The sequence below is a fragment of the Corvus moneduloides genome, chromosome Z (assembly GCF_009650955.1).
Source record: "Corvus moneduloides isolate bCorMon1 chromosome Z, bCorMon1.pri, whole genome shotgun sequence".
In the NCBI taxonomy this organism is placed as follows: Eukaryota; Metazoa; Chordata; class Aves; order Passeriformes; family Corvidae; genus Corvus; species Corvus moneduloides.
In genome coordinates this window covers 52738369-52761408 of record NC_045511.1, presented here as the reverse complement: position 1 = coordinate 52761408, position 23040 = coordinate 52738369, and the positions used below count along the sequence as shown (strand labels likewise).

The 23040-nt window shown below is 36.4% G+C and overlaps 1 protein-coding gene across 2 annotated transcripts; it reads left to right on the top strand.

Moving 5' to 3' along the window:
* The first annotated feature begins 1059 nt into the window (after positions 1–1059).
* On the top strand, positions 1060–22735 carry LOC116438492 (synaptonemal complex protein 1-like). Of its 2 annotated transcripts, XM_032097431.1 has the most exons (14): positions 1060–1190; positions 5798–5998; positions 7987–8091; positions 8888–9006; positions 10985–11065; positions 12598–12720; positions 13325–13417; positions 14897–14957; positions 15441–15589; positions 16062–16265; positions 16657–16823; positions 17278–17429; positions 18073–18150; positions 21748–22735. In XM_032097431.1, exons 1-13 carry the CDS (start codon positions 1097–1099, stop codon positions 18114–18116), a joined length of 1593 nt encoding a protein of 530 aa, XP_031953322.1. In that variant the 5' UTR covers positions 1060–1096; the 3' UTR covers positions 18117–18150; positions 21748–22735. The 2 variants fall into 2 exon arrangements, with proteins under 2 accessions (XP_031953322.1, XP_031953323.1); XM_032097432.1 differs by lacking the exon at positions 18073–18150.
* Positions 22736–23040: the final 305 nt, after the last annotated feature.

Below are 23040 nucleotides of genomic sequence, written 5' to 3'. Positions count from 1 at the left end.
GAAAAATACCCTCTTAAAGAAGCCTTTTATATAGGTCCCTATACCATGCTGTGTTCTTTACATCCCAGTGGAGCTATAAAATATTCAAATTAACACAGCAGAGAAAATAGTCCCAGAAATTAAATTAGCTGTGGATTATTTGTACAAAGGTTTACAATGAAGCTGCTTCCTGTAATCCCATAGTGAAACTGCTTGTTGAGTTAGTGATACCAAAAGCCTTCCTTTTGTACTATGATCTAAAGGCAAGTTCCTGGTTTAGTCCTTTTTGTCATAAGGGTGGGGTGCACAACAATAGCGATGAGGTAGAAACCCTGAGCCACTGGTCTCACCTGCCTGGGCTGGATCACACCAGCCTGCAAACACTGCATTCTGTATTTTCTTTCGAAACTGCTGAATAGTACTTGCTTCTCCCCATTTCTGCTGCTGTTTTGTTCATATTAATATAGGAATATATCAGAAGTTTTGTACCTGGAGTTATTCCAAGAGAACCGCATATTGCCTTACAGTTCGTAAGAACCTGCCAGTCTCAGCTGAGGCCAGTCACAGCATAGTGGTACAGGCAGTGATAAAATGTGGACTTGTTTTACCTTTAATTAGGAGAGAAGGGAAATGGCAATAGACTTCCTTGAAAAAAATAATGAAAAGCAGGGCAAAAGTTGTTCTAACGTAGTAACAGCTTCATCTGGAACCATTTAATCACTCTGTTAATATGAAATTAGAGATGAAATTGCATAAAATAACACTTAGATCTCTATCAATTTAACTACTACTGGAAGTGTAACAAGAGAATCACATTTCACATTCTTCCAGATAAACCAAGGAAGTGCAGAGATTGTAAACTATTCTAATGAAACCATTCTAATCTTGTGGGTATTTGTGCTTTCAGATATATAGCACCAGCCGGTATTTGTATCACTTATAGTTAAATTTCCTACGCCTTTGACTTTCATCTAGTAAGTTTTAGTCTGGTGGCAAAACAGACATTGCCTGCCGCAGGAAACAGTGAGAAGAAACCTAATCCAGTAACAGTATTTTTCTTTCTGCAGGTATCTTGTTGCCTAGTGAGGCTCTTGCATTTTTTGCAGGTTAAATATTTATGTACACAGTGTGGGAGGCTTTCAGAAAATACCAGAAGTTAACTCTCATCTGTCTGGAAACACTGAGAAAGAGACGGATAACCATGGATGAAGGTAATTATTTAGGACTTAGGATTTATTTAGTAAAAACAAAAAATGTTTATGTATGTTACATTCTGGCACACAGCTATTGAGAGTGGAAGGGTGGAGCCAGGCTACTATTATATCAAGTAAGTTAAGTGAAAAGTGGGAAGAGGACAACTATCTCTTTTTCAGCTTCTCAGATGTAGAAAAAGTCAAAGAAAGAAAAGAACTCATGCATGGAAAATACATACTAAAAGAGCTAAGTAATTTACATAGCAGAAGGATAAGCACAAATAATTGATAATAGTTTTAAACACAGCTAATTATTTTTCAAAAGCTGTCTTGCAAACCTAGGAAATATGCGTTCAAATGCTAGGGATAATTTGGAATATTGTATATGTGTCTTCATAAACATTTAGAAAGTGTGGTAAATTAAGGTCTTCTAAGTAAAGACAGCAGGTTTTACAAATAGTTTGTGATTTTTTAGAAAAATAGGCCTGACTTTTCACAGTTCAACAAGTTATTGAGTATGTCAGGCATGATACTCATGTCATTTCAAGAAATGCAATCTTAGAAGATGAACAAGACAGAGTGTACAAGGGAATCATCAAAGAGCTGATGAATGTGGCTTCTAGTGAAAGTCTGAAAAGTGGGATGATGGGCTAATAATGCAAGAATCTTCAGTTATTTCTCAGAAGATTGAGTTCAGAAAGCTTCAAAAATCATCAATTTGTAGGACAGGAAGCAATTAACTTAAACTTAAGGAAAGGGAGTTTCAATTGAACTTTAAACATAAACCATTTTCACTAATAAGTGATTAAAAATTAATTAAGTAGGTCCTAATTTATTTTCTACCATGATTTTATTTAAGACTTTTTTTTTTGTAAACTTAGACCTTTGCTCAAAGTCTCACATGCCTGATGCTTATTTTTTCCCTGAAATCCTAACTCCTGTTTGCTGAAAATAATTAGTCTGCAAGGCAAATAAGTTTTACCAGAGGTTTCTGCCTCAAAGAAGAGATGATGATGTCACAACAAAAGAAAAAAAATTATATTGCCAAAAGTTGTGGGTTTCCTCCTAGATTTTCCACAGTGATAATATGTATCCTAACTGTGACATCTTAAAATTGTCTTTAAATTGCACTTGTACTCTTAAAATAATTTTTGTTATGTAGATTACCTCCTACAAAAACTATGGTGACTGTTCAGGCTTCATTTTTTTTCTGACACATTTTTTTTTCTGGCCCCAATGTGGCCATATTGAGTCTCAAAAAGTAAAATATTCAGCATCTACAATCATTGATAGTTTGAGACATTTATTAAGTAAGAGTTCAGGGTTAGGATAAGTGAAAGCAGAAGGCCAGATTCTATAACTGCTTTTCAATGGTGTATAATTAAAAAATAAATGAGCAGTTATGCAAAGCCTGTAATAAACATTGAGGGTGGTTTGTCTTGCCCCACCTTAGGGAGCAGGGTGCTGAAAAACAGTTTGAGAGAAAGATGAGGAATATTTGCAGCTTATTCTATGCAACCTGGAGATACTGTCCATAAATCATAAGGGAGCAGTCTTCTCTTACCTAATACTAGGCCTTCCCACATGTATTTGTAAAAGTAGTTTTTCTTCAGATGTCAAACATACTTCTCAAGCATTATGTTTAGAATTTAAATGCAATATTGAAGATTAACACTGAATTGCCATGTCTGATTTAGCAATGAATAGCACCATTAGTGCGGCATTGTGGTCTGTTTGTTGTCTCAGTCAGCTGACTAATGAATGAGTAGACTGGGAATACCATGGAATCTCAGGTCTAACCAATACGAAGGAACAACTCTGTCTATCAACAGACACACAAACACACATCATTTTCCAAGGAAAGTTAAATCTAGATTCTTGCATTTTCTCCATCATGTCTGTGACTTATAATACAAAACACATGCCTTTATTCTTATTTTCAAGAGGAAAGATCGACAAAATACAGCAAGAAAAGCTTTGCTGCCTGTGGTAGCAAGCTGGAATATTAATGGTTGACACAGGTGTTTTGCTCCATATTGGCAACTTATTAGGTGATAGCTGCCATATATTGTCTTCTTCTTGCCAACTATATATATGTACACATATATCCTGACTGACTGTTTAACCTTCTCACCAGAATTGAAGAATAACAAGTTAAACATGTTTGATTGTCAGCTCTGTTGGGCAATAAAACTGGGCAAGGTTGTTACTTAAGGCAGTGTAACGTGAGAATGTTAGAGAGAAAAATGTTGTTTGACCAGGCAGAGTAAAAAGAAAATGTTTGCATAATGAATTTCCATCTGGAAAAGAACTGAGTTGTAGCTTGTAACAATGCAAACAAGCCTTTACTTGTAGTACACTGTCGAAGTTAATTGCTAAATCATTTTCAAGGGATGAGATGGAGTTATAAAAGATATCCTGGTATGAATCTTCATACCAGCTGATACCAATGTGATGTAGTGCTAATGAGGAAGTAATAGACTTCAGTAACAATCCAGGCAGTTGGTAAATAGGAGAGGAAGCCACTATTCCATGCACAAAAAAGAGATGAGGCTTCAGAAGGCCCATTTTCTAACCACTCAGTTATACTGAATATTGTAACTTCATTGCTACATTCCTGATTCTTGGAGTGATCAGCAGCAGGGATAAAAATTATAGTTTCCACTGTTTTGTAAGCAACAAAGGGAAACAATTTTCCCCATGATGAAGGAGAAGCACTCTGTACATCTGCCCAAGTCACAGAAGCAGTGGTCTTCTCTTTCGTTCTGGCTGTTCTAATGAACGACACTTTAAGGGCATTCCCACCAGTCCTCTCTCACACTGCTGTTCTTTGTTTTACATCAGAGCACAGAGGGTGGGACAGGCCCTGTTCAGTCCACAGGTGTCATTATAAGAAAGCCCAGTGCATGCACTTGCACTATGGGTAATATTGAATAGCAGAGAGTCTGTGCATCAACAGAAAATGCTGTAACAAGAAGCAAAAATGAAACTTACTCTCAGACAGCCTCTCTACACAAAGGTATTAAAAGAGAGTTTGTTTTGTTATGAGAGAGTGGTGTGTGGTTTAGGACAGTCTTGGGGCGGGCACTGAACAAGGGAGTACCATTCCTAAACCACAACACTGTCCCAAGGGATATCCTGTACGATATTGTGCACTGCAATAAAAGTGTAAAGGGAAAAAATAAAGGATCTTTTGAGTTACAGAATTTGTCTTTTAAGTAACAGTTACATGCAATGGAGCCCTGCTTTCCTGTAGTTGAGTAAATATCAGCTTGCCAATGGGAAGTAGTGAATTAATTCCTTATTATGTTTTGCTTGCATGTAGATCTTTGCTTTACCTATTAACTTTCTTTAGCTCAACCCATGAGTTTTTCACCCTCCTGATGAACTCACCCATCATTGTGGGGGAGTGAGGGAGGAAGTAGCGGCTGCATGGGGCTGAGCTGCTACATAGGCTTAAACCACAGCAGAAGCTGATTTCAGTCTAGGAACATATTCTTGTGCTGCTTCTTTGGGTAGCACTACTTACTAAACTGATTGGGGAAACATAAAAAAAGTTTCAAGCTGTGGTGACAGTGGGATGGAAGGATTAGTTAAACCAGACTGGTCTTTGTTATTCTGCATTTCTGAGCTGCATTTCTCAATCTACCATATGAAAACATTCTGTCAGCTCCATTAGCTATATAGACCTTCAAGTGGTCCATGGTCATTTCAATGAAAACTTTGCTATGATCATAATTTTTTATGACCACTTCTACTTCTGCAAGTGTATTGTTCAGGTCTTTTCAGTGAGCACAAACCAAGTGTGAGCAAGTGCCAATGCTGACACCCCTAGCCAGATAGCTGAAGTCTCTGCCATAACAGGAGTTCAGTTGCTGAACTTATAGGCACCTACATTTTCATTTCTGTGCATGTGCTATGAGTGCTTCCCAAAAAGCCTGTCATTTGCATTTCATGTTCAGAATCAAGTATTCATTTTCCTCCTGGCTGTTCCATAAACCTTGAAGAAATAGAAAAGCAGCATCTTTCTCTATGGAACTTATGAGGTTGGCAAAGTATTAAAAAAAAAAAGGAAGCCTTTTCACTCATAAATATCTTTGTTTTCTTTAAAATTCATCAAGAAAACCTTTTTCTGGGGAAACAAAAATCGATCACAAAAAGAGCAAATTTCTTAGGGATATCCAGTGGAAAAAAGTTGACCAAGAGTTATACATTGAAGAGTGTGTTTGAGATGTGCTTTTGGATGGAAGCTGCATGATACCTGACATGTTTTATTCAGGACAGATGGTGAATTCTGATTACTTTATTTCATGGACCTCGATGTGCTTTACTAATTCAGCTAAATCTGACAGTCAAGCCAAGATTAAATCACCAAATCATGTTAGATTTCAAAAAAGACAGGAAGGAAAGACCCAAAACTAAAGTTTCCTGTGATCCGTTTCTGAGAAAGTCCACCCAGGTTTAATTAAATTGGCTGACAGTTTTCAGTATTTTAATCTTAAATCTATTCTGGGGTGTAATATTACAAATCTGGTCTTGTTTAATGAAATTTATTTTTAAGAGTCTCAACAGAATGCCTTGTCCTACTATTTTATTAAAAACAATTATGTTGCTTGTTCTTCCAGAAGCATGGGTGCAAAGTGTTGACCTTTCAGGCTGGCAAGTCCCCAAAGATTCAGTACAAACTGATCCTGAGTCTAAACCACAGACCGCCATACACTCCTCTGTTCTTCTACCAGGCAGTGTTACTGATTCTTCAGAAGACATACAGGAACATCCTTCATGTGTGATTGAAAGTGTTGTGGTGGAAGACACGCCTGAGGAGGGTAAGTAGTAGTTGTGCCTCAGATGTTCAGAATGAGATTGTACTTTCCACATAAGGTATTGGTAGATTCTGAAGCAGAACTGCATAAACGTTACAGTCCACCTTGTCATCAGTGCTGATATGGTTTGAATATGGACTGAGTGGAAGGATTCCTGTCAAGATTCAGTTTATAGGTTATGGACAAGGTCTTCAAGCTCCTCATGTACAACAGATGCATAGTGGCTTTGTACCAGTCAAAACTAAAGCCATCAGAACAGGAGTAGATTTTTTTTGTGTGGTCTGCATCTGTAACTTCTAAAACAAAGTGTGCAATCTCTCTGAAAACTTTTGAAAAGTACAGTTGTAGTTATTCAGAAATAGTAATATGTCTGCCTATTCTGTGCTGGATGCTTTCATTCTAACTGTAATCCAAGAGAGACCTCTGGTTTGAAGAGCCTTACATTCTAAAGGAATTAAACTGAAAGGAGCTGTCACACCCAGAGTGCCTTTTGAGAGCAGTCTGACCAGTGGCATTGGAAAGAAATGGAAAATCTGTTGCAGATGTCTCATCCCTGCCAAGCCACAGAATTCTGTGTGAGTTAACCCACGAGTGGTATGAAAAGGGATGTTTAGTAGCTTTGAGTCACAAGCTCCATGAAATGCTAAGTTAAACAGAAGACATTATAGACTAATTTTTAGCATTCACAAATTAACTGGTTGGAGTTTCAAATATTTTTCCTCTGAGGGGTCTGTCTAGGTTGAAGACAAACTTTGCAGTCGCATCAGTATGTAATAGTTCTAATAGTACGTAATTACAATATAGTAATGCATTTTTTAGTCAGAAATTAAATCTGGATGTCTGATTGATCTTTACCCTAAGGAAAAGATAGACCCTATGCTCTTGCGAGCGTTGATGCACTAGTGGCTAATTTTGCCTAAAGTAGGATTTTTAAGTGAAGGGCTGCCAAGAGTCTCCAAGATGGCAGAAAGAAAGCAAACTGTGAACCAAAAGGATGTAGATGTGAGAGGTCAAGTCTTTTCAAAAGTAGCTGTTCTATATAGAAAATATATTCTATATTTGCGTCCTTCAATGACATAATTCACAGAACAAAAACTTTTAATATATGTATAATACATATGTAATGTACTGCAATGAAAATAATGAATTCAGAAAAAATAATAGCTTGACCCAAGGGTACTCTTTACAACATGTATTTTAGTTATGTATTTTATACATCATCAAAATTGGATCTTGAGAAATAAGACTTTTATGGCTGTACCTGAACAGGATCTGATGACTCCATCTAGTAGCTGGACAGATCGTATTTTGAAGTGATGCATCCACTTACAACACAGCTAGTAAAAGCAATGTGCAGAGACAGATATTTGTTAGTATAAAATCACTGCAGTATGTAACTAAATTAGTATTGTTTTAGGAACTCAGGAAAGGTGTCTATACATATAAATTTCCTTAGTGCACAAAATCTCTTAATTTCTGACAATTGTTTTGACCAATTCAAAGAGTCAGAGGACTTCTTTGAGGAACTTTTTTCTCTTTCACACCAGAACACTTGAAGGTGTTGTGGCTTGGTTTTATCTCTGCAGGAATGTTGCATGCATCCAGAGTTCTCAAATAAACCTGTCAGACACACCTCAAGTAACAATGGGATACAGCCCCACCTCTTAACACACAGACACATTTTCCAAGATACTGAGCAAAATCCAGTTTGCTTTTTAATTTTTCAAAATAACATTTGGAAAACATTCTTACAGAAGATGATTAAAAAGTCCAGAATATAACCTTTGCACTCAATATCTCTATTTTTAGGATCGGGTGGAACCATTCAAGTCTCAAACAAGCCCTCACACATCCTTCTTATGCTTGTGGCTTTCTCAACTACTTCCCAGTCTCTCACATTTTGTATCACTTTTAGTTACTTAAAACACTTTTTGTCCAAAGAGAATCAGTCCAATAATGTAAATGATTTAGCACTTGAATTTTGTTAACAGAGGGAGAGGGAAACTCATGGTTGCACAAGCTTGGAATGAATATAAACAAGTGGTCATTTCTGAATTCCCTGATTGGATGGAGTGAAGACAGAACTCAAGAAAAAGGTATATTTACAAAGCAAGTATTATTCGTGCTTTCTTGAACACATAATATATTAAACAAAATGAGGATATTCTTTTTTTTCTCCCTTGTATGTGAACTCTGATTGAATGAAGTTGTGTTGCTTGGATTTTTGAATAAAATTCTTTAGCTTAGATATACACAAGTCACTGTTCTAGGTAACTACATCAGTATTTTTGACCTTATACTCCAGTTAGTTAATTATGATAATGGGTTGAGGATCATGATACTTAAAATAATTTTCCAATAGGAAGTCAGCTATATTATTAAGACAGAGAGATCTGATTGGGGAAAAAAAGTAATTTTGTGATCTTATTTAACAAAAAAGGAAGATTTTAAAAAAAGTAAAATATATATCATACTGTCATAAAAAAATGGGTCTATCAAATAACTTGTAAAATGTAGTTTCCAAGGACATAAAGTGTCCTCTTAGTTGTGGTAAAAGCTAGTTTTCTTAAGAGGCAACATGTTTCTGTATGGTTTTTTGTAACCTTGTTTTTAATTTTTAGTTTTAATGACATAAATATATGTAAGTAATGAATACCAGAGTATTCAGGGACAAGTAATTGTCAAACAATATAAGTATGTGTGATGGTGTCCAGAAATCAAAGCTGACAAGTCAGAGTTGCTGCATGTCTCCTCCCAGGAGCCTATTTTGCTATCAGGAAAAAAAAAAAAATGTATATAGTTGATGCCTCTAGTAAAAAATTTAAAATGTAATATGCACATGTAAAGTTGCTGTGCATTTTAGTTGATAACGTAAATTTTGTTTTACACTAGATCAGTTTACCACGTCTGGAATTTGTTCTGATGCTGATCACAAAGCAACTGAGTTGGAGGAATGTACAATGAAAGTGCCATATATACCCTACAGCTTAGCTACACTGCATATCATCAAGGTAAGAAAACCTAAACCAAACATCCCCTTCCCTCAAAGAAAGCCCCCAATGATTGAATAATTTACAGTATTTTAAAAATTGACAGTTTAATCGAGCATCTCTTTTCTTAGGATAAACTGGATGAATTGTCATAATCACTGTCATTGTACTAACTCAATTCATATAATTCTTTTGCCCAGTGGGTTGTTTTTTTGATTCAAATTTGGAAGCCTGCATTTAAATTTTGAATATTGATATAAAAAATGCAAACAGTAAAATCAAAGTGCCATCCTAACTTAGATCAGATTGCAGGTTGCTTAAATGCCTTTCCCAGGTAGGTGTGTAAAGACAAAACCTCCCTTGTAACTGTGTTTGGAGGAAACCTTTGTCTTCTTACATATTTCTCATCGTGATTCTTGATTGCTGGATGTGGTATTTGACTGGCAGTGTGAGGTTTTTTTGCTATTACAATATTTCTGGTGCCAGTAACTAGAAAAATTTTTGATTTTCTACTTAGCCATTTTTAAATTATGGACCATCGTGTGTGCGCATTCATATATATATATATAAAATAAACACAAATACACATATACCATGGTTTACTGGGTTCATTGCTTTATTTATTCCACTAAATATGGTCTTGTATGCTTGGTCTTTTATTATGAGTCAAAAAAGTTCAGTGGTGACTTCTTTTGTACAGGCTGCATACAGATTGCTGAGTTAGATGTTAAGACACAAGTTAAATACCTGGAGCAAATTACTGAGATGACTCTGATCTCTCTGGGTGATGAGAGGGATAAACCCATCTGGATCTTTTCAGTCTTCTCCTCAAAGAGACTTTTCTTGTGTCTTAACCTTGAAATTGTGTCTCTAAAATTCCTCTACTTCCACAGTAATTTTTTGGATGGGGGTAAATAGGAGACTATATTTCAAGACTGCATTGGTGCTTTGTTACTTTTATGTCATTTGAACTGTGACAGTGTCAGATGGCAGAGATTCCTCACTCCCAAGTCAACTGCTTGTAAATATTCATAAAGATTTAGAATATAGATCCATGCTAACAACCACAACTATTTTCAAATAATGCATCAGCCACAACAAATAATCTGAGATTTTATTCTTTTTGTTTTAATTTGGCTGAGCTGCTCACTGTCAGCAGAATCTACATCACACAAACCTTAAATGAAGAACAGAACCCAAGGAAATCTCAGGAACAGTTCTAGATTTTTATAATTTATATATGATCACATTCATTACTGCTGTAATTGACTGAGCAGTATCTGTTAGTGTCATTCATGTATCAGTGTTGTAGGTGTAATTTGACATTGCACCTACTAGACGAGTATGTCAAAGAAAAGGTGGACAGTTAGGACAGGTGCTGGTGGAATTTTCCTTTGGTGACTGTTATGAATTGGATTAGAAACAAAATTAATTAAACAACTTCCTAAGGAACCTGATGCAATTTAAAGCTTAAATGATTCATTTTCAAACAGGAAAATGCTCAAGTTGTCCATCCTTCATGTATACATCTCTTCTTATTAGTCATTAAAAATGCCAGTGTACCTTAAAGTTCTATCAAATTTCAAATTATTTTAATTAAATACAAAATAAAATAGAGTATATTCTGTAACCACTTTGTTCTTCTCACTCTTAAATGCAAAAATGCAATCTTCCCCACTGCTTCCCCCTTTTTTCCCCAGCTGTAGGTCTCACAATGCTATTTTTCTTTTTCTAGAACTTTAGAATGATTATAATGACTATGTCTCCCATATTCTATTTAGATCATGACATTAAAAAGGAAGAAGGGGAGGCGCAATGCTAGGACCAAAAGAGAAATTCCATTTCAAGTTATTCACAGGTTTTTATTCAATAGCATAACATATTTTCTATTATTGAAGCCTAGACTTTTGGCCTGCAGTTTTACTGGATATTTATCTCTGGTTCATTACAACTGGAGTTGCTAGTGCTCTGAGTTTATAATTTCCTTCATCCTCTACAGATTGTAAAAGACATGCAGCAAATGAAAAACAGACACATGAAGATAATCAGAAAACTAGACAATATAAGGAAAGAAAAGCAGGTAATTATTCTGGAGCATTAGCACTGTTGACCATTAATCAAAGTGATACAGAGGGATAAAATCTACTCCATTCACAATAACATCTCCATTCATGTATCATTCTGTAAATAATGTCAGTGTATCTTAAAGTGTATTTTATCTCACAATTTTGTGAAGTCTGGTTTTACTTTGCGTCGGGCACAATGGCAGAGATTTTTCTAAAATTTATTTGTTACTAAAATTTTTTGTTAAATAACACTTCCGTGTCATGACTGACACTGTAGTTACAACATTAGCATTTCTGTAGGCCGTGCCTCTCAAGAATGACAGAATGACTGCATTGTAAAGGGCTGCGCCCAGCTGAATTGCCTTTATGGCTGCTTTTTTTTTTTTTTTTTTTTTGGTGGGTATTTTTTGTCTGCTTTGTACTTAGCTTGGCTTTAGCTTTGCAATGTTTTGTCAGTATAGTTTACAGAATAGCAGAATCCCTCCACCTGTAAACTCCTGCAAGTTGACGGTGACAGTCCAGAGATGCCATTCATGTGACCAAAACTCTACAATACCTCTCTTTCCTTCGTGGAAGCATTTCTGCATTTCATTAGTCAATAACTCTCCCAAAAGATGGAATTATCTACATCATCTTTGACTACTCTGTTCTGGAATCTGTTCTTGCAGTTACAGCTTCACCTTTCTGTTTATTTGTCACATCATTCTCCTTTTCTGATCCAGAGTAATACAGGCACTTAGCTCCTATGAAGAGGAATGTTTTCCACACAATTAAAGTTTACTCTGGGCACACAGAAGGAAGAGATTCAGAAATTCCTCTAAAGCCACCAAGGGGAAGTGAACAAACACTTCTGACTGTCAAGTAAAATCAAGAGAACTTCCTGTGTGTAGCATACAAAGGCTAAATACCCTTTGGTAGAGAACAAGACTTCATCTTATTCTCAGGTTGTCACACCTGCACAAGCATTGTAATACCAGTGGAAATCTATTTCTGAAATTTGGTAGGAATGTAACCCTGGCACAGTCACATCTTCCACTTTCAAATGACTGCAGATCACTAAGGGAAGAGAAAGAAAAGGGAAGAACACAGATGCATAGCAAGAGACAACAGCCTGCAAACACAGAGACTGTAATCATCTTACTTCACAGAATCGCTCTCATTTTGGTTGCTGTGCAGATTTTTTTTTTATGCTACTTCCAAACTTTCACTTTCTGACCTAAGTTTAATGTCTTTAAAATTGCTTAGCTGTGCTTCAGGTGAATTCATTCTGATCTGCTCTCAGAAAGGCTTTGGCTTTATTTCTGCAGAAAAATACACAAAATATATATTATTTTAGCAGTAAGTTTTACTTGAAGTCTTCAATGAATGATAGTACAAACCTCCTGGGATCGATAATAATTTTTTGCAATAAAATACATTGAATAAAAATAAAAAACATTGAATAAAGAAAATGAAGAGAACCTTTTGTGGAAACTGTTTTCTTTATTGTGCTTGACTTTCTATTCTCACTCACTACTTATTTTCTCAATAACATTTTGTTATAAAGGAGGAGACTGTAACTACTATAAAGAAACATTATAGTGAGAAAATGAGGTGTCTGAAATGCCAGTTAGAAGCTTACCAAGAGCAGATGAACAAGAACAACATACACTGGCAAGATACAATTGAGGTAACCAATTATTACTGTTTTACATGGGGATAAGCACGGCAGGTACTTACAGAGGTTGCAGGAACAAGCCTTATAATTAAGACTCTCTTCTTATGGACAGACAGTTAAATGAAGACACACAGTTTGTAAAATTGTAAAATTTTATTTTAAAATAAGCTGTGTTTTTCTCCCTCTGGAGATGAATAAAGCCTTCCACAGTACACTTCCAAATGGCTTGGCCCAGCTATGCACTTGAAAATAGCCTTCCTTTCATGTAAATAAAGTGTGAAGGATATTCCTAGAATATACAGGATGTGTGCTGCTTACTTGGTGATAAATAGATATTAAGGTTTATCCTGTTCCTCTTTCTGTTCTACTACTGAGGAAAAGATTCAGAGTGTTCAAGCCTTTAGAAAAGGTCGTTCGAATCAGACTATCTCTGGCCACAGATAGTCACTGCTAAATGAGGAATTTTAATTTTTTGGTGCAAGATCCACAGGTCTTAGCAGCCTGGTCCAAATGTTATGACTTTTCAAGGTGTGGAACAAAAAACCTCAAACTGTCTGCCTTTCTGAAAAATAGTGTCAAAATTGTAATCCCTTTTGCCTTATTTTATTTCCTTCAGAACCTGAGAGAAAGAAACAAACAGCTGATCCAACAGAAGGAAGAGGTTCTTCAGCAAATGAAACAACAAACAGAGAACTGGAAAGAAGAAAAGGTAAAGAAATATAGTTTGTGTTTTCTTTTTGGTGTTAGATGGCATTCTTGTTATTGTTTCTAGTGTGTGCTGTTTGTCTGCCTGTCTGCCTTTAGATATGTGCATCTAAATCAGCAAAGATTGACTTCTATGTACTTGCCTTCCTTTTTTGCAGAGAATTCATGCAGGTTTTCACCTTTTAAACAGCAAGGAAGGTAGCATATGCTGGTTTGTCTTACTGTATTTTGCTTTCCACTAAAAACTATTAGATGGTCATTTCTCTTGCATTCCACATTTTATGTCTTTTTTTTAAAGAATTTTAAAATTACAGTACAGTACATTGCTTCTTCTTTGTTTAGCAATTAGAACTAAAAATCAACAAAAGCTTCTCATTGTCTAAGTTATTGCAATACTGCACTTCAGCTGGCTGACACAGCAGCAAAACTACTTTATTTGGTAGTTCCCAGGAAAAACTGCCTAAAGTTCCCCAGGTTTTCCAAATTTGTCTGCAATAATGATACTTTAATTTATTAACAGCATAAGTGTAAAAAAAATTGTTGCATTTTAATAGATAGCATTGGTAAGCATGACCTGATATTTATTATTTTCTGCACAGGGTTCTCTTCTGTTTAATATGTGCAAATCTTCCTCTAATTTTGCAACATTGCTTTGTTACAGGCAGTTTTCACTGCAGTTCTTCAAGACACGTAGTCAGGAAGATCTTACCCAACTTTGTGGTGGGGAGTGGTGGGGGAGGGAGGGGGGCTGGGGGGTCTGTGAAACTGAATGCAGATTGCTGTACGATTTCTGGGTCACGATCTCAAGCAAGATTTTTAGTTTCTTCTTTCAAGTGATGTAGCACCACCTTCCGTTTAAATTCTGCATGGCATCGGTATTTAAAATCAAGGTTTTCACTTTTTAAACACTTTGAACCATGCCCACCACTATAATACCCTGTGCCTTATTGATAAATTGCAAAAAAAACCCTGGGGTTTACAAATCTTTTGACCTAATTATTATGTATCAAGGAAATGTAGCAAAAGTATTATAATAAAGAGTTAAAAGAGATGACGATACTATGTCCTAAGGCTTGTGGGAAGAAGGAATATTTTCTGTTAGGCCAGATAATGCAGGCACACACCTTTTCTGCAGGGCTGCCGTAGAAATCCTTCCAAAAGCTTTTGTTATTCAATTGTTTCAGGAGAATCAAATATTTTTGTCTCTATTATCATTTCAGTAATGTGAACAAATGCTTAAGAAAGTATAAGCACAGGACCCCTTGACTCAGGCTCTTGTGAAAACACTAGCTCCAGAGCAGTGTCTGGTCTATTTCTGTGTTTTCTTTTCAAGAAAATTATTGGTCAATAGCCCATTTGTGTAGGTTGTACACAGAAGTAGCAACAACATTATTTACGTATTATTGATTATTCTCCCCAAGGAAATATAATGAAAAATGGTAGAACATTGATTTCCTGTAATTGTCCTTTTCTTGACTTGCAGGTCTGGATTCTAGAAAATCTGTGTAAAAAGCTAGATTATCTTTATACCCAGCACACACTGAGTGAGTGTTTCAAATGCAGTTTCTTGATCTGTTTCTGTTTCTTTCCGGTTTGGTTTTTTGTTTACACTGAGCTGCATACAAGCTGAAGTCAATATAAGTATTTCCATTTCAATATTGTGTGTGCAGGTGGAATAATAAAAGAATGTTGAAGCTACAAGTACTGTCTTTAATGACTCCAAACTGCTTAGCACACCAGGTTTTTTACTGTCAGCATAATTTCTCAGTAGGTTTATTTCAACACTTGTAGCCTATCCTTTAGAAATGTAGACCAGAACAAAGCACGAGTCCTTAATAATTCTTTGAGTTTTAATAAGTTAAAATGAATTATTGATTAAAATGAAATATTGATTATAAAAAATTATTAGATCATGATAAATTCTTGATTTCTAAGGGGAGATAATTTCACAGAGACAGTATTGTTGGAATTGCAGATTAGAAATGCTGAAGTTATTCTTACCTTGTTTTCTATTGTTTTCAATTCAGCTTTACAGGAACTACACAACATGAGTCTACATGTGGAAAGATTGCAAGACCTCATGAATTTCCAGATAAAAATTCTTCAGCAAAAGTCTGAAAAGACAGAAGGAGAAAATTCAGATATATCAGAGGTTTTAGTATTAAAAACAGAACAAGTGAGCATAAAAATGGAAATGTAAATGGTTGTTTATGAGATTACTGCAGGTATTTCAAAGGCAATCAGGCTGATGCTAGCAAAAGTTGAAATCAATCATGGGCTAACTGATAGTAATTTTGGTGTGCAGATATATACATGGCTTGAGAATGATACATTTATGATGAATGATTAAAACATGATGATAATGAAACAAACTCATTGGTTCAGGAATCACTGATAGTGTGCTATGGCTGTCACTATATATTTGATAGTAGAAACTTTGCTACAAAGTGCTTTGAAGTATCCACCTCCTTGAATTATAAAAACTGTATTTTGAATGTTGGAACCAAAGAAACTGTCTTTTTCAACATTTCATTGCTTTTCTCCATTTTTGCTCCACCTTGCTCGTTATAATCTTGGGAATTTCATATGGAAGCAATCAAAATCTAGATCTTGGCTTAGTATATAAGAGTTACCTTTGTTGCCTCCAGGTAGTTAATGAAGAAGAGAAGACTGAATGGTCAATGGAAAATGGATATCTTTGGCAAGCACGCATCATCCTGCAAGAGATGCAAGAATCTTTAAAGAAACGAGAGAGGGAAGTCACTGAGCTCCTCCAAAGTGAAAGGAGATTTAACAAGGCAATGAAACCTCAAATGACAGTGCTGATATTCTTGAAATCTCTTATCAAGATGGTAAGAATACTGTTTCTGCAAAGATGAAAATTTATTTAATGGGTTTTCTAAGAAGTTCATTAAGGAAAAAATGTAGGGTTTTTATTATTGTTATAGTCTTAAAAATGGAAAAATGTTATTTTGTATACATTAATCTACAGGTAAGATTTTCAGAATAACACATGGAATTAAAGCACCATAAATACCCACTGAAATCCTACAGAAAACTGATTAGACCAACTTGAACACTCATTAGTTGGCATTATTTTAAAAGATCAATTAGTGAAACATGACAATAGTATCATGGAAAAAACCATGTTTTTCTTACCTTTCAGTTATGTGAAACTGCATGAACTGCAAACAGATGCTACAGCTTTACAGGAAATATGATCTAATTTTTTATCCATGTTAGGTTCACACCATATATTGTGATGTCCCTCGGGCACAACAATACATCCTTCAGCTTATCAGGAAGAACGAGGAAGAAAGAGCTGATCAGAAAGAAGTTTTTAATAATGCTCAGGCCGACATTCTGTCCTATGAAGTATTTTATGGAAATGAACTTACGGATGACAGAAGGTATATTGAATAGCTAATAAAACAAAGAAATAACATAGAAAAATAATGATCTCTTTTCACAGAGAGAAAATATATTTTGAAGAATGCTGTTAAAATTTTCATGTGTATTTATGGGGAAAAAGTATTAAAGTAGAGCATACATCTATATTATGAAAGAAATCAAGTAACTTAGAAATACCTTGTATAAAAAGCAGAAAAAAATTTCAACTTAACTGGCTTGTGCAAGTTTTATCCATTGTATTATAAAATATGCTGAAATAAGCTTATTTGGCAGGCCTGTGCTACTACATCAACATCTTCTCTTCCTACTTCTTCTACAGCAAGTTCTTTACAAATTACCTTCTTTAAAAATTAACTTCTTTACAAATAACTTATCTTTTTATTTTTCTTTCTTTTTTTTTCTTTTTTTTTCTCTTTCTTCGCTTTCTTTTTTTTTTTTTCTTTTTCATGATAGGACACACCTCCCAAAGAAGCTTTTCAGAAACATTGGGAAAGCAAAGTATGATTTAGAATGTGTTGAAACAGAAAAAATTGTGTTTGATTGTATCCAGACAGGAGAAATCCCCAACTGGATTAAAAGGGATTGTCTTTTTGTAGCCTTGTCAGGTGAGATATCCTTTTGTCAATTCACAGAAGCCTAACTATCCTCAGCCAACGTACTTTTGAAAAAAGAGTGCAGCAGTAAAAAGCATGTTGTTGCCATGCCTTAAGGATTCCCATGACATATCCTTCATTTTGTGCATTTTAGTGAATTACTATATGAATTGTAATACCGGGTCATGGCTTGTAAATGCAGGGTTTCCAAATTTATACTCGACTGTTCATCTTTTCTTCAGTATCTTTATCATTTTGAAAATAGATTTCTTTGTATACTGTGTCTAAATATCTCAGTGCATGTTCAAGTTAGATGCACCCAGAATGTCCCCAGATTTGGCAGGCATGCACTGAATGAAATAACAATTGTGGAATTCAGAAGGCAGTAAGCCCTTTTCAAGAAAATTTTAAAATATCCATTGCATGAATTTAATACACTATGCTCTTCTAGTGGGACTAGCAGAAAAGCTTTCTTAAATATTTGGTTGGCTTTTTCTATGAGTCTGCAACACAAAGCCTGATCTTGGTGACTTAGGGTGGATGGAAGGAAGGTGGATGCGTTCTTCTACTTGAAAAAATTACTATTTTTAGTTTAGAAGATTTACTGGGTTGTATGTTGATCCTGTATAACTATATAATTATGGGAACTCTCCAGAAGACCCTGCAATAAGCTCTGAGGAGATAGAGTCATCATTCTGAGGAACTCATACAGAAGTTTAAAATGGAAATCAAGGTAATACATTACAATGTATCACCCCACATGGTTTTAAAGAAGTTATCAATAATGCACTCATTTTCCTAGATATTCTTAAGGGATTTGAGATTTTCCCTGAATTATGTTCCATGATTTCTAAGCATATTTACATCCAAGCATAACATAGTTTTGTGAACTAGTGAATTACAGGATTACAGTTTTCTGTAGGGATTTCCATGTTCTATTTTGCACCTCTATATCTATTTTGTTGTTCTTGTAGAAATCTTTGTGCATCTTGGTGGTCCTTGATGTCTGTTGCAAGTAAAATATATTAGAATCATAGAACTCTTTAGGCTTGAAAAGACCCTTACAACCATTCAGTCCAACCATTAAGCCAGCACTGTCAAGGTTTTTAAATACCTCCAGCTACGGTGACTCAACCACTTCCCTGGGCAAACTGTTCCAGTGCTTGGCAACCCCCTACATGAAGAAATTTTTCCCAGTATCCAATCCAAACATCCCCTGGTTCAACTTGTGGCCATTTCCTCTGGTTCTGTCATTTGTTACTTGGGAGAAGAGACGAATGCTCATCACACTCCACCTCCTTTCACATAGTTGTAGAGAGCAATAAGGTCCCCCCGAGCCCCTTTTCTTCAGGCTAAACCTCAGTCTATCTTCATAAGATTTGTGATCCATGCTCTTCACCAGCTTTGTTGCTTTTCTCTGGACATGCTCCAGCAGCTCCTGTTTCATATATCTAATGATTTGGGATGCATAGATTCCTTGCTTATTAGTAGGTTACAAAAGAAGCATTGCTTCATGTGAATTTACATCAGAGTAAATAACTGAAAAAACTAAATGTTTGAATTGAGTTTTCTCAGACTGGGCAAATGACATCCACAAGTGCATGGGCCCTGACAGGATGCATACTTGAGTGCTGAGAAGCTGGCAGAAATCACAGTGAGGCTGCTCACCATCATCTTTGAAAGGTCATAGAGTTTGGGAGAGGTGCCTGAGGACTGGAAGAAAGCAAATGTCACTGGTCTTCAACAAGGAGAAGAAGGAGGGCTCAGGGATGACCAATCATCTCAATTCCTGGAAAGGGGATGGAGCACCTCATTCTAGAGGCCATCTCTATCCATGTGGACAGGAGGTGATCAGGAGCAATCAGAATGGATTCACTAAAGATATATCACACTTGACCAACCTGATAGCCTTCTACAATGAAACAACCACCTGGATGGATGAGGAGAAAGCAGTGGATGTTGTCTAACTTGACTTCTGCAACGTTTTTCTCACTGTCTCTCACAACATCCTCATAGGCAAACAGGGAGTGTGGACTGGGTTAGTGGGCAGTGAGGTGGATTGAGAACTGGTGAATGGCAGATCCCAGAGGGTCATAATCAGTGGCACAGGATCAGGCTGGAGGCCTGTCACTAGTGGTGTCCCTCAAGGTTCGGTAGTGGGCCCAGAATTGTTTAACTTATGTATGAATGTCTTGGATGAAGCGCCAGATACCTCCTCAGCAAGTTCACTGGTGACTGAGCTGGGAGCAGAGGCTGCTACCACTGCTGTGCTGTGCAGAAGGACCTCCATAGATTGAAGAGATGGACAGAGGAGAACTGTCTGAAGCTCTGCAAAGGCAAACACAGGGAAGGAACAACCCCAGGCAAGAGGACAGGCTGGGGTGACCTGCTGGACAACAGCTCTGTGGAGACGGACCTGGGGATCCTGGTGGACGGCAAGCTGTCCATGAGCCAGCAGTGTGTCCTTGTGGTCAAGAAGGGCCAATGGTATGCTGGGGTGCATTAGGAAGAACATTGCCAGCAGGTTCAGGGAGGTGATCCTGCCCCTCTGCTCAGCTCTGGTGAGGCACATGTGGAGTGTTGTGTCCAGTTCTATGCTCTTCAGTACAAGTGGGACATGGAGCTCCTGGACCAAATCCAGAAAAGGGCTACAAAGATGATTTAGGGACAGGAGCACTTCTCTTATGAGGAAAGGCTGAAGGAGCTGGGCCTGTTCAGCCTCAGGAAGAGGCAGCTGAGAGAAGATCTCATCATTGTCTCTAAGTACTTGAAAGGAGGGTGTCAAGAGGATGGAGCCAGGCTCTTCCTGGTAGTGCTGAGCAATAGAACAAGAGGCAATGGGCAGAAACTGATGCCCAGGAAGTTCCAGCTGAATATGAGGAAGAACTTCGCTGTACAGGTGACAACAGATTGTCCAGAGAGGGTGTAGAGTCTCCCCTGTGGGAGATATTCCAGAATCACCTGGACACAGTCCTGTACCATGTGCTGTGTGATGACCCTGCTTGAGCAGGGAGGTTGGACCATAACCCACTGTGGTCCATTCCAGCCTGACCCATTCTGTGATTCTGTGCTGAAACTGATCCAACTATATGCATTAAAATGCATCAAAAGCCAGAGTCCAGTAATGCATTTACAATATTTAAGTTGCTGAACCTCCAAGTGAATAGACTCAAAATTGTATAAAATAATTACTTTCTCTACATAGACACTAAGACAACAACCATCATGTTGAGTTAATGTGGAGAAGTTCTTCCTTGGTAAATAATGGATAAAACCTGTAAATTATTCTTTTGGTAATTTTTAACTATACTGTTTGTTGCTTTTTTGTCTTTGGTTTTGTTTTGATTTTTTAGGTTTACCAGATAATGAAGGAACACTAAAGAGAGATACCAATACTGAAAGAAGCCCCCTGTTTTAGGGAGGAGTACTGGAGAGAAAGCTTGATGCAGAAAAACATTTTCTGCAGTATTTGTTGAGTGGACAAAAAATTAGAAGCATTAAATACCTGTGGTTCACTATCAGAAAATTTACACAGGCCTTGAAGTGTTTTGAGAATTTTATGGTTTTTAATAAATTTTTTTAAGAAATCTTCTAAAAGAAAGAAACAAAAAACCTGCATAACAACAACCCGAAAGAGTCTGTGAGTGAGAAAAAGTGCCTTTGAGTCAAACAGGTATAGTCCTGCTGCAAGTGGATGGGGTGTATAAGCTTTTGCTGTCTAAAGTGGGGCATTTAATATGCCTCTACAATCAATATCTGCAGAGAGGTAGCTTCTAAGGCTGATTTTCATCTGTGAAGCACAAGCCTCCAAAATTAACTTTGCTTTGTCCCACTTCAAATTATTTAGCAATTGTTTTAAAGTGCTGGCTTCTATACCATGGTATGTGTTACAACTTTTCACTCTCTTTTTTCTTTTTTTAATAAAAGATGAAATTGAATAAATCATAGGTAAGAAGAAATCTTTAAAATTATAAACTGTGAAACCATAGTTTTAATAAGGAACAAATGAATGTGAAGATGATGGTTGTTGTTGAAGACAACAATTTGTCTCTAACAAGTGGTTTTTGAAGATGATAATGCTAAGTAAATGCCATAAATTTAAACACCACATGTTTGCTTTTACAGTTGGGTTGAGGTTTTTCTGTCATCTGTCAAGCATGTGTGCCTGAAGCTGAGTGGTTTATTTGAACTGCTCAGCTGTGTGAAGTCCCATCTATATCATAAGTTGAAAAAAATTTTTTTTATTCCAGCACTGATCTATCATTCAGATACTAACAACCAAAGCCTTATTTTTTTAACTGCATGTGTGTTCATAATGTGCTTCTTCTAGGTTTGAATCACCTATCCAGAAAGAACACTCTGTATGGATAAAGCATCCCTATGACAGTGCTTTTGTGCAAACAAATTGATGTGTACTTATCGCTGTACTGCTGGGAACTATCCTTCTGGGAACTGTAGTACTGGGAACACAATGTCTGTTTCTGAATGCCATTAGTGTACTCAGGGCCTTTTTCCATTGAATCTTAGAGCGCACTCTAAGACTACTGGAAGGGAATGCAAGAGAAAGGGAACAAGGATGCAGACGTCACCCGAATGTAGATGCATTACAGTAAAGATGCTTTAGAGAAAAACAGCTAGAGTGGACAGAGAGGATGATCTTGAGTGCTTTGCTGTGAACCTACCATCCCAGCATGGAGCAACACTAATGATAAGTCCAAGCTTTAGACAGGACTGAACCAGTTCCAGTCCGCCACTGACAGAGAAAAAACCTAAATATTTATAAAAGCTATATACAATCTATATGCACAATGTACACATAGACAGTTTGATTTTTTGCTGCCATTAGAATTTTGATTTTTTGGTTATGAGACAGTTAAGGGCTGTTTTAAATCAGCTTTAAAGAATGGAAGTCATGCAGTAAGGCAGAACCCTGTTTTAAGTCAGAGGAGACTTTTGAGCTGTGGTTCAGCTATCGATCTGTGTAGTGCAAAGCAATTGAACATTTTATTTATAGAAGTGTAAAATAAAATATCCAAAAAATGAATATATTTATTAACTTCATTTTTCAGCTTTGTTAGCTATTTAAAGTCCTCATGTGAAAAGATTTAATCTACGAAGAAATTTTGGCACTATTCTTATTCTTTCTCTAGCCCTTTTGAATGCCTGACTCCAAAGGTTATAATTTAGCTCTTTCCTTCACTTAATCTCATGTCTATGCAAGTTTTCTGAAGCAATTTCATTGGTTCATATGCAAGTTGCTAGCTTTTATATCTGTTTTTAATTCTGTGACAAAGAGAAAAGGAATAATTTCTCTACTAGGTTATTGATTTTTACTTTTTTATAATGTCAACATTAAGGTTCAGAATTAGATTTTAATTAAAATTATTCATAAAACATCATATTAAATACCATCCATTACATACTTTAAATGTAATTAAATTAATCAATGTACAATAAGTGATAAGAAAACAGTGTCATTTTGGTTTAGAATCATAGTCCAGCAGCAATGCACCCCAACAAGGCAGATAAAAGAGAGGGCTTCTATAGGTATGTTCTAAACAAAAGAAAGTCTAGGGATAATGTGGGCCCTCTGTAGCAGGAAACAGAAGACCTGACTACCCTG